At 40.8% G+C, this 12,430-nt stretch overlaps 1 protein-coding gene across 1 annotated transcript in view; it reads left to right on the top strand.

The window, feature by feature from the left end:
* Positions 1 to 4,387: 4,387 nt before the first annotated feature.
* Positions 4,388 to 12,430, top strand: part of LOC142158541 (immunoglobulin kappa light chain-like) — a 64,807-nt gene continuing 56,764 nt past the window's right edge. The window contains exons 1-2 of the mRNA XM_075212573.1: positions 4,388 to 4,465; positions 4,736 to 5,015. Coding sequence (XP_075068674.1) covers positions 4,423 to 4,465; positions 4,736 to 5,015 — 323 coding nt within the window. The 5' untranslated portion in view covers positions 4,388 to 4,422. The remainder of the gene's footprint in view (positions 4,466 to 4,735; positions 5,016 to 12,430) is intronic.

Genomic DNA, 12,430 nt, shown 5'->3' with positions numbered 1-12,430 from the left:
CTCATAGCCCATCAGGAGAAAGATAACATAAATCTATATGAATATACATATATTTCCTCTGTAGTAGCTACAAATGAGCAAAGTACATTTTTGAAGTCAGAGAGCCTTGCATCGAGTTTTAACTATACAAGTCACTGATATTTGTAGCTTGAGGATGTTCTTCATTTTATTATATTGAGGTACATGCACAGTCCCAAACTGTGCATCTATGCTGTTTATTGTCAATGGTATCCTAGTCTCTCCACAAACACGGTACACACAGTACAGCAGATTAGATTTTACTTTAAAGATTTATAGCAAACCTGTCTCTGTCAGAGCAACTAAAAAAGATTACCAAAAAAGTTCTGACTTTGCCAATCCTTCTAATCTCTAAGATTATTTGTATTCACACCTTAAAGGGAACATAAGCTTAAAATATATCAATAAAAATGTTAGAAACAGCCCTGTGCACCCTTGCTATCATCAGTTATTTAATATTTTTAAGAAACAAAATCAGTATTAAATTTGTCATTTAATTCAACATAATGAAGGTCAATTGAGCAAACCAATATGAAAAGTCGGCAAAAGACCAAACTAATGGGTTGGTGGGCCCAAAAGTGCAATTGAGAGTGCTTCCATATGAGCTGTGTATATTTGCAAGTCAGTAAACAATGAAAGTATAGACCTCTAAGTAATTGGTGGGCATAACAATCAGAACCAGTGTTGGCTGGAGTGTTATCAAGCAATTGCAAATGTGCTGAACAATTGTCCTACTGCTTGCTATTTGTTTGTTTTTGTTTCATAATTCCACATCTCTAAGGCTAGGTACACACTACAGAAAAGATTAACGATTTAGCAAAGACAGACAAAAAAAAAAGGCTCGATTAGCATGCCGATATATGTGTACATACTATAGCCGATTATCTGCAGATCTGTGCTCATCATCTGTCATAACTATCGGCTGAACCTGTCACTTTCACTGCTCATTGCTCTGGGACACAGCTGGGTCACCCTCTCCTCCCCTACATTTATAGTTGTCAGGGATCTGTGTGCATAACTTCTCCATACTTAACCCTGTACTAATGCTCTCCAGAGGACTGTACTTTGCATTGCATTCAAATTTTCAATCACCCGTCCCAAAGGATGGGAACTACACAGAGGGTTAAGAGGACATGCGATGGCCAGGAAGTGAGGGTGGCACAGCCCACATCATTAACAGCAGTCTCTTGGACCGGGGAAAGAGGGGGGCGCAGTTCGTACCACTGGTGCCTCCACTGACACTGACAGCCGCAGACAGTTAACAGAGACTGTAGATCATGATAAAGACAGTGGGATAAGATCAGCAGCCAACAAGCTGAATGTGAACTTTCCGTCTGAGATCCACTGTTGGCCGATAGTCGCGTGCACTGCATACACACTACGTGATTGGAAGGTGATTGGTCGGAAAATATTAAACAGTACTACCAACCAAATGAAATGATGATCGGCACTTTGGGACGACTTTAGATTATCGTGTCATTATATACACTCACATGATATCTGACCAAATGGTCAGATGTTGTATGATAGGAGGTTTATTGTGCAATAATCGGGCCAGTGTGTACCTAGCCTTATTTATGAGTACCTTGCCTTATTAGTGTTCCTATATAAAATGTAGATTCAATTACTCCTGTAATAAAAAAAAAAATCACTCATACATTACACTTATTCTTAATGATCTAATTACTTTTGTGAATAATTGGTTACAATATTATAATACAATAAAACAGGGTTTAGTATCTGCCATAAGCAGCAGGAGGACCAGTTATTTTTTTTTTTACAAATGAGTATGATGTACAGTATGGTTTTATATTAGTACAACAAACCATCTTTTTCTGCACTCAAATAAGCAAACCAATTGAAGACAATTATAATAGTCCAAAGAAAGTCCCACAGTGAAGCATCTTATATAGGAATAATGATTCTGCATCTGTGGGGTGGCAAATGAATTGATTATCTATTTTGTAGCTGAATATGGTGACTGTTTATAAGGCTTAAAGAAAAGAGAAACAACATAATTGAATATAATACTGTTTGAATAATTGGGGCACAGTATACAAAATCTCTTGACAAGTGAAGCTTCAAAATAGATAATCTCAACTGAATGAAGTAGAAGTTCAACAGTGGTCGAAGTTGGCCGGTATATGTCGGCATGATATTCTGTCACTTATCACCATGTTAGGAATTACTTTGATATTTGCACCTCCGACCACTAGAGGTCTCTGTATTTGTAACTTGCCCTTAGATTTGCCCTTATCCAAGATGGCCAGAATGCCATCAAGGAGAAACCATCTTTGTTCCTGTTTCCTGCTTGGGCCGATAATGGGCACTTCCTAGATTAGACATGTGCTTGATTATTCTGCTTGCTCAGCTCCACTTCTTTGCATCAGATTACCTGCTAGTGTACCGACCCAGCAAACATCTGATTACCCACTTGTGTACTGACCTGGCAAACGTCTGACTACTCGCTGGATATCTACTCGGCTATTGGACTTCAGATAATGCCACCAGTATCGTTATACACCACTTCTTAAAAGAGTGATACAGTATAGGCTCCAGTCCCAGCTGACGTAATTGTAAGTCTGCAGCAAATATATATCAAAGAAAATTTGTATCAGCTTTTTTCCTTGATTATATTCTAGTGTGCATCTAATACCTTTAGACAGATTATAAACCCACTTTTGGAAACCTAGAGGGATCTGACCTGTTCCTAAGCGCCATTAACCTTGGGTGTATACTGAACAAATTTGCTCCTGACACATATAGAGAAATTTTCTGGCTTCTATGAGTGTGATTGTCACTGAGAACATTTTCACACCATTCTTATTTATGTAGCTCTCTCATCTTCACAAAACACAATAATAGAGGTGGAAATAACTTTTATTTTTGATCTTCATAAAGAGACTTCCTTAAGAGTCCTCTTCGTTAGATAGTTTGCTTCAATTTAAACAGAAGAGTTATATATCTGACATTGTGAGAACTCTCTGCTTGTTGCTGACAGCGTAGAACTGATTACACATCTGCATTCATACCTCCTTTGCAGCAGCTAGACTAGTGTGGTTGAAGATTGTAACTGTATCATTTTACTGTTTGATTGTGTCTTTTTATGAATAGATACATTAGGTTATATAATCACATGTACTCTCCTCTGTGAGTGGCTGCTATGGACATTTTGGAAGTTACACTTTCTTAACATAGGAAACAGTTTTGTTTGGTGTAATGTATGTATATTACATAAGTATCAAACCTTGATCTATTCATTTGTATGCAGTCAATAACTATTTTCTATTGGATTTATAATAAAAATTGATTTTACTTTACTTTTACTCTACACTTATAATTACTAGCGCACACTATACAATATACATGCTATCAGAGTGCAGGATTTCTCTTGTTTTTATTTTGTGTGAATCGACATATTGGAGAGACTAAACAGTTAAGGTGGAGCAGATCTATTTACTCTGGAAGTGAATGAAATCAGGACACATTTCAAAAACAATCTTGGACATCTTTCATTTCTGTGCAACGCCCCATATGCAGCAATTGAGGTCCAATGTACTTTAAACTGGCCACCTTGACAGATTAAATCAACTTGTGTGTAGTCACGTTAACTATTCAACAGTTTGGCTTGTTGCAACTTTCATTACAAGCTTTCACTGTCACTGTCTACAATTTCTTTACATAGCCACACCACTGTTAAAAAAAACGGTTGCCATAATCTTCTTGACTCACTGACTGTGTCTGGGTGTTTTCCTGGACCGGATACATAATATGTCAATATGGAAAGCATGGTAGAGTTATATGGCCTTGAAAGTATTTTTAAGTAGATATTTTGGTCTCTTCAAATTAAATTACATTTTTCGTATCCATGAAAACGACCATTGCGTTCTAAACAGCATTGAATTTGAATTTAATGTACAGGGATCAGGTGGCCAGAACGGAGCATAGCTAGTAGTCACTTCATTAGAACCTAAGACAGTCAAAGAAAACCTGTGGTGTGGGACAACGAGCTGAAGCAAATGTCTGATCTAGATTCCACCTGTACTTGACAGTAAATTGAGGACATGACTGCAAGTGACAGGGGCAGTTTCATGATGTAAGGAGGAGAATAAAGGCAAGCAGGAAGTTGTAGATTGAGAATAAGATGTTGTAAGGAGCAAACTAATGCAGCAAGATTGTAGTTTTAAACACGCCTCAGTATGAAACATAATTCATGTGTATACACAGTTTGTTAAATTTGGGATAGTTCTCCTTTAACAAATATGCAAAATGCTGTTTATGTGGTATTTGCAGTAATAGGCTCAACATCAAAATAGAGGAAGTGGTGTCATTATTATACAGCTTTCATCTGCAGTTTTTTTATTTTACTGTTCATAGTGGAAATTTTTCTTACAAGACAAAGCAATGTTGTATCTACACTTTTTGATCCTCACTTTCTTTATATCATGTAAGTAATCATATAAATATTTTCTAAGCATTACAGCAACATATTTGTTAATGATCAACATTCTTTTTATAAACTGTAAAAGTCAAATGAGTAATTTACAGAAAAAATACAAGTGGATATTGAATACAGTATTGAGGACTTGTGACAACAGAATACAAGTTCCTGCACCCAAACACCCCGCAATCTAAGTTAGAGAGAAGACTTACAGATACAAAATAAAAAAAAGGAATGCTAAATGAACATTAACTTTTTGTCTTAATCGTTATCCAGGTGCAGCTGTCACAATAGAACCTATGGCAAATTCTATGACCAAGAAGACTGGGGGACTGTTAACAGCCCGCATAACATGCAAGGTCCATTCAGAAGACAACCTTCATTGGTATGTGCAGAAGAAAAATGAGGGATTGAAGAGAATTCTCTATACTACAGGAAGCAATCCTCCTAGAAAGAAAGAGGAGAGATATTCTACGTCTAAAAACAGAGATGAATATGAATTGACCATTGATTATTTAAGAGATGAAGATGAAGGCACATACTACTGTGCAAGCTGGTACTGGTATGATAGCAGTGCTCACACTGATATAAAGCAGCAGAAAAACTGTACAAATATATGGAACATTGCAGAATGGCAGATGTATGACAAAGGGACCACATCAAACAACAGTGCACTAAACAATAAGCAGCATGCACCTGTTCTTAATCTCATATTTTCCACAATTAAGGCTGCATATAAATTTTCTGTAATACAGTTTGCTTATCATTGTAAAAGGGTGATAAGGTGAGTACATAATAGCCTGGCAAATGTGATGATGACCATCTAATAACATATTTCTGACTATTACCGGGAATAAACTCCTTGCAAACGTGGTTCTGGTTTAACCAAAGGAATAAAATTCCTATTTTTCTCTATTTTCACAGAACCAGTATGTATGAAAATAAGCTTATATTTTCAAGAAAGACTGCATAACAAAATGTATCTTCATTTAAAATATTATGAGGTATATTTACTAAGCTGCGGGTTTGAAAAAGTGGGTATGTTGCCTATAACAACCAATCAGATTCTAGCTTTCATTTATTTAGTACTTTCTACAAAATGACAGCTAGAATCTGATTGGTTGCTATAGGCAACATACCCACTTTTTCAAACCCGCAGCTTAGTAAATCTAGCCCTATATATTCTTAAATAACATTCTAATTGTAACACTCATATATAATATAAAACACTAATTAAAGTATATTATACAAAATCAGGTTTTGATTACTCTATTAGCATAGGTGGCATAGCATTGATGTTAAAATAATACATTACATTCATTGTCAGATTTATAAACAAATATTGTATTGGGTGCGTCAGTTATTGTAGTACGGGTGTGTAGAGATGAGCGGTTTGGAATATGTGAAATCCAACAATATCTGACATTGGGGATTCAAATGAGACTGAGTCATGGCTCGGTTTCTCTTGCCGAATTCGGATCTCAAAATGAGGCAAAACATAATTTCCAGTAAATATTTCTTGCAAAAAAGAGTTTTGGATCATAATCTTTTATATATATAGCCCTCCCTCATATTCTCAAGTGCCATTTTAGAATAGACATAGTGTACGGAGGAGTTTAGCTGCGGTGCTCTGCTCAGAAAATAGCGTTCAGGGTGAACAAGGAACATAGGAAAGCAATAGAATCGTTCAATTATTGTAAAGCAGTTCTGCAGCGATAAGTGAGCTAGAATAGTTTGAAAATCAATTGCTTTTAAATCAATCTTAAATAGGCTTTACACAGACTATTGGCTACTGGTTGTTGTTAATGCATATACATATATATATATATATATATATATATATATATATATATATATATATATATCAGTACTATACAGTGTATCAGAGGCGGAACTAGCGAGCTGTGGACCCCAGTGCAGGGAGGCAGGGAGAAGGTAACCGGGACCCTCAACCCTCTCCATCTGCCATGCAGCGGGTAACATTATCTCCAAGGACCCCGGTGCAAAGCACCTGCTGTCAGGGCCGCCATCAGGGGGGTACAGGGGGTACTGTTGTACCGGGCCCGGGCTCAGCAGGGGGCCCGGTACAACAGCGCAACACAAACTTACTTGGGGGCCCGCTGTCTTGCAGTCCACTGGTCTCTGCTACTCTGCGCTGATGTCTTCAGCCTCGCTGTCACCGTGACAGCCAGGCACCAGAATGCGATCGCATTAATTGCACTGGTAAAACTTTCTCAAATGAGTTTATTCCCTGTACAGATTTTATTGATTTAAAGGAGTGCACCTTGGTTTTACAGTCGACAGGTGCCTGTACACTTGGTTTTACAGTTCCACTGTTTTGATGGGTGGATTTGGCATTACATGAAATATATGTTAGGACCACAGCTATTTGATGAGCTTCTAGAACCGGACTAGTCGAGGTCTTCACCTTTAGCAGCTGTTTTTCCTTTAGAGCGAAATATGTGCGGAGGTACTCACATCCTGCCAGTACTTAACTCTATGGTAGTAGAAGCTTATCAGTATAACCGTAGCACAGGGTGCAGAAACTGGAATACTGGAGTCAGATACCAGGGACAGACCTAAGTTGTGGTTCAGTAGCAAGCAGGAAAGTCAAAGTACAAGCCAAACATCAGGGCAAGTTGCAAACACGGAAATTCCAGAAAATAGGCAAAGCTTAAAAGGGCACAGGAATTCAAGCAGGGTCCAGGAAACATGCCAAAATCACAACAGGAAAATCAGGTCACAGAATAGCCAAGTATCCACAGATACAGTGAAGTTGGTCAGTAATACATGTGCACACAGAGCGCTATAAACGGCAGGGAGGCTAAATAATGACATGGCCCAATCAAAGTGTCAGGGCATCAGCCCTGTAATCAGCCACAGGAGGCTGATAATTAATATCGTGCCTCTCTGGGCTAATGAAAAATTATTCAAATTGTCCCTAGCGCACAAGCCCAGTTGCTGCCTAATGCGGGGATGTGGCGCTACTACATACAGCATCCGGGCTGTTGCCTAGGAGATGGATGGGACGTGGAGGAAGTGATATCCCGGGCGTCATAGCAACTGTTGGGACGCAGCCCTGAGAGTGAGATCAAGCTGCCGCTGCTGGAAGAACTATCACAGCTCGAAACAATATGACAAATAACTATCTCTGGTGAATTTAAATCCTGTGATAGTCAAAGTTTTCTGCAATTTCCCAAGGAACTACAAAATGTCATAAAATAAACGAGTTACAGTGTGGGGCAGCTATGCAGCTGCAACAAAACATGTCTTGCTCTGTAACCTCCTATATTATAACATTATATGTTATAATATAGGAGGTTACAGAACAAGTCAATTGACCTAAACCCTGCCCCAAACAAAGCAGGAGGGAAACTTAGTGAAGATAGAATAACACTTTTTTGTGTAAACATAGCGGGCATTCATAAACTTTTTCCTCTGTGCCCTGGTAAAAGTAAGAGCCCTCATTGTTTTAAAAATGGAAGCTTAAAACAACTGTCAATTGACTACAAAACCAGCTCAAAAGCATAGATGATTGGAAACATATTTTCGAAGTTTCAAGAAAGTTTTGTATCCTCAGTACACAATCATTTAAATAATAAATGTTTGGAACCAAAAGTTTTGCTGCTTCTAGACAACAACCAAGCACACCTACCTTCTATCTTACTTGTGTCCAGAGATGGTAAAATGAAAGCAATCAGTTGAAAAATACAGCAACTTTGATTAAGCCAACCCTTGATCAAGGTATAATTCATTATTTTAAAGTGAATTACAAATGTGAACTGTTATTGACTTATTGATTTTGTCAGATAGTGACGTTTCTGAGTTTTTAAAAGCTCCTACTTTGAAAGAACTTGCATACGAAGTTGGCATTGCATGGAATTCCATTAAAAAAGAATAAAAAATAATCATGTATTTGAATAAATCTCATGTCTGCCCAAGCAAATGGAGAGTATTTTTTGGAGATAACTGGGCCTCATCACATTTCAACAGAAAGTAACCTGGCCAACTTGCAAGATATTCTTGGGGAACCCGGTTTCACAGAGAATATGTTGCAGAAGTGGGTCGAGTGCTGACTGCTGAAAATAAGTGTTACAAATGAAAATAGTGACAAGGAGGAATCTGTAAATGAAGACAGTGTTGGATTTTCCAATGTTCCAACAGCACATGAAGCATGACAAGGTTTGTTTTGGTTGTGATGTCTTGGTTATTATTATTATTATTATTATTATTATTACCATTTATTTATATAGCGCCACTAATTCCGCAGCGCTGTACAGAGAACTCAGAGGCACAACAACTGTGGAGCTAGTATTAGTTATCACAGCTTGCTTCTTTAAAACACTGATATTGCAAAAGATGTTTTCTGCTAAAAAGCAAACTCAAATTACTGACTTGATACAGTAATATTATTTCGTTTTAATGTCAACCAATTATACTGTAGTACTGTATAGCTTTTTCAGTATTTACAAGGTTTGTGCCTACATTTCTGTAATAAAAAATCATTCATTATTTTAGGAATATACAGTAGTTTTATTCATTTATTCATTAACCTCATAAATATTATAATTTTGATAGAGTAGTTTTAACTGTAAGTTTAATAGTAAGTACAGTATGTATACACAAATTAGCGTCCCTCCATATATACCACAGTAGGCTCTATAACGTACTAAAGCAAAGTACAAAGTACTGGACTAGTGTGCTAGAAAATGGCTGCTGCATGAGAAGTGTCCAGAAGAAAGCCGGTACTGGATGCTGGTAAGGAGTCCAGTGGTGGCAGCATTTGTAAGCCCCTCCTAATATGGTTAGGGTGTGCATTTGGGATAACAAAAGGGAACGGTGGCAAAGTGAGCCCAGCCGTTAACAACAGACAGGCTGGCAAAGGCGGTCCATCCTGTCACAGATTTCTGGTGGCAGGCAGTAGGATAACCCCAGGTGGCTTTAATGCAAACCTAGTGGCACCTGCAGTAACATTCCAGAACACAGCACCTGTTACCAGCGACAATCACCTCCCACAGAGTGAACCAGTGATGCAAGTTCAACAGCGTGATGACGGTAACTTTTCTGTATTAATGCTGGGGTCCCTGGGAGACAAAACAACTGAGGTAGAGTGGTTGCTTATCATCAAGTTGTCCGACAATCGATGGGCTTCCTGCAGTGGCCCGTGAACAGTCATCTACTGTGCCAAAATTGGGCTCTCTCCACTTTACCAAATTTGATGACACTGTTGGAGATATTGATGGACATTTGCAGGTGTTTAAAATGTCTTGTAGCCTCCATGACTTGCTGAAACAGGAGTGGGTAAAGTATCTGGTTTCCACGCTACAAGGTCGTGCAGTGGAAGCTTATTGCGGAGTGGCCCCAGAGGACTGTGTGGACTACGACATGGTAAAACTGGCCCTCCTTAAGCGATATATTATTACCCCGGAGACCTACCGGCAGAAGTTTTGGGGCTTGGCTAAAAGCACCCATATTAGCCATGAGGAATTTGCCAACCAGTTGCAGCATTTGGCAATAAGATGGATTAATGGATCTGACGTCAAGTCCTGGGAAGAATTAGTGGACTTAATTTGCTGAGAAGAATTTCACTGCTGGTGTGCATCAGAGCTGAAGGAGTGGGTATTGGATCGTAGCCCAGCATCCCTGGAAAAAGCGGCCGCCCAGTTGGCGGGTCTGTATGTGGCAGTGAGGCCACACTGGCAGAAGAGCCAAGTTAACAGCCAACCCAAAAGGACTGTGCAGTAAGGTGGAAAAACCTCTTCTACCCCCAAAGCAGGTACCTAACCATTCAGATACCATTTGCCAGCCCTCACCTTGTCCTGTCCCTGGGAGTTATCAGAGACCACCGGAGCACAGGCTGGAGAGGAAGTGCTGCAACTTCGGGAAAACGGGTAATTTAAGTATGGACTGTCCCACAGCCCCAGCACCCAAGACTCGTGCCCCTAATCCGAGTCCTGGGGCCCGGTTGACTTGCTTAACTGGTGAAGATGAGCCATTAGAGACTGCTTCCACCCCTGCCAGCCCAACAGAGTGTGGAGTGTCTGAAGGTGACTCAGCTGAGAGAGTCACCCGTGTGTCCAAAAGACTCCCCAAAAACATGTGAAGGAACCTACAGCTGGTCCAAGTGGGACCCCTGCAGGGAGAAGGACTGAGAGACTCAGGGGCATCCATAACTGTAGTGAGCCCCCATCTTATTGATCCTGCTGCAATCCCCTAGCAATGCAGAGGATGTTGTCTCTTGTCCACCTGAACTTGTGGGGGTGCTTCTGTCGCTAGCACTATGCCAGCTCCAGTGGTGAGTATAGCTGATCACAGTGACCCCCTTTTGACTGACCCCACTTTGACTGACCCTAGTAACCCCAACCTAGAACCCCCTGCAGCGTATCCTGACTTAGATGATATTGAAGACCACAGGAAAGAGTTCAGGGCAGCTCAGCTCTCTGATCCCGCACTGGAAGGCATGAGGCGCCATCCTGGCAGCAGCCTTCCAGCAATGGAGGTGAGGAATGTGATCTGGTGTAAAGGGTTGTTGTACCATATAGCTAGCAAGGTAGATGGGGATAGACTAGGAACAAATTCAACTGGTGGTACCACGGGGCTTTCGCGCGCAACTGATATAATTTGCCCATGAAATCCCTACAGCAGGATAACAGGGAAGAGACTGAACACTGAAGAGCCTGACACAGAACTTTTTCTGGCCTGGAATGCTCGTGCTCTCCTCAGGTCCTAGCCAACAATTGGGGAACCTTTATGGCCACAGAGTCCGTGGACCTCTTGACCTGTTCCGCATGTCTAGGGAAGGGGAGCTACCCACTCAGGATGTCTCTGTGGTGGAGTATGTGTTGAAGCTCAGAGATCGGTTAGAGAATATCATGGGGTGCACGCAGGCTAACCTAGTTGAAGCGCAGGCAAAACGCATGTCAGAGTGTTTGAGGTAGGGCAGAAGGTCCTTGTTCTGATGTTCACACTTCAGAACAAGCTCCAGGCTGCCTGGGCTGGACCGTACACGGTCTCAAAATGCCTGAGTGACATCACTTACGTGGTGTCATTTGATAGTGACAGTAGGCGACAGTGGACCTACCACGTAAATATGTTGAAGGCATACCACGAGTGTGTTGAGTCAGCAGCAGCGGTTTGCTGCTTGCCAATGAGGAACTAGGAAATGACCCACTACCTGACCTTCTCACAGATGTCAGAGGTGAAGGTTGTGTAGGAGAAGTGGGCTGGGATGAGCAATTGAGTGCCAGCAAAAGGAAGCAGCTTGAGGCCCTTTGCGACTAAGTTCAGTAATAAGCCCATGTGGACACCAGTGAACATAGGCCAGTTAGGCAACCCGCTTATCGGGTCTCATCAGAGGCAAAGAAAAATTTCTACAAGGAGGTAGAAGAGATGCTTGAGCTAGGGGTGATCCAGCCATCACATAGTCCATGGGCGTCCTCCGTTGTATTGGTTCCCAAGAAGGACAAGACCATGACCATGCAATTTTGCGTAAACTACCGCCGGTTGAACGAGGTGACAGTGTCTGATGCCTATCCCTTGCCCCGAATTGACGCTCTGTTAGACGAGTTAGCTGGAGCAAAGTATATTTCCACCTCCTTTGACTTGAGCAAGGGGTATTGAAAGATAACGCTGGTCCCCGAGGCTCTTGAATGGTCGGTATTCTTCACCCCATTTGGCCTGTTCGAGTTTAAGTCCAAGCCATTTGGGATGAAGAATGTTCCAGCCACCTTCCTGCATGTGGTTGATTACCTGCTGGAAGGGTGTAAATGCTTTGCTCAGGCATACTTGGATGACATTGCCATTTTCAGTAAATCCTGAGACGATCATCTGAAACATTTAGGGCAAGTGTTGGAGAAAATTCAGTGGGCAGGTCTGACCATCAGAGCAGACAAGTGTCAAATGGAGATGTCAGAGGTGCAGTACCTGGGTCATCGTGTGGGGGGAGGTAGGGTTAAGCCAGAACCTGCTAAG

Source organism: Mixophyes fleayi, chromosome 5, assembly GCF_038048845.1.
Source record: "Mixophyes fleayi isolate aMixFle1 chromosome 5, aMixFle1.hap1, whole genome shotgun sequence".
Taxonomy (NCBI): Eukaryota; Metazoa; Chordata; class Amphibia; order Anura; family Limnodynastidae; genus Mixophyes; species Mixophyes fleayi.
Note: the sequence above shows the minus strand (reverse complement) of the source record. Positions and strands in the feature narration are given on the sequence as shown.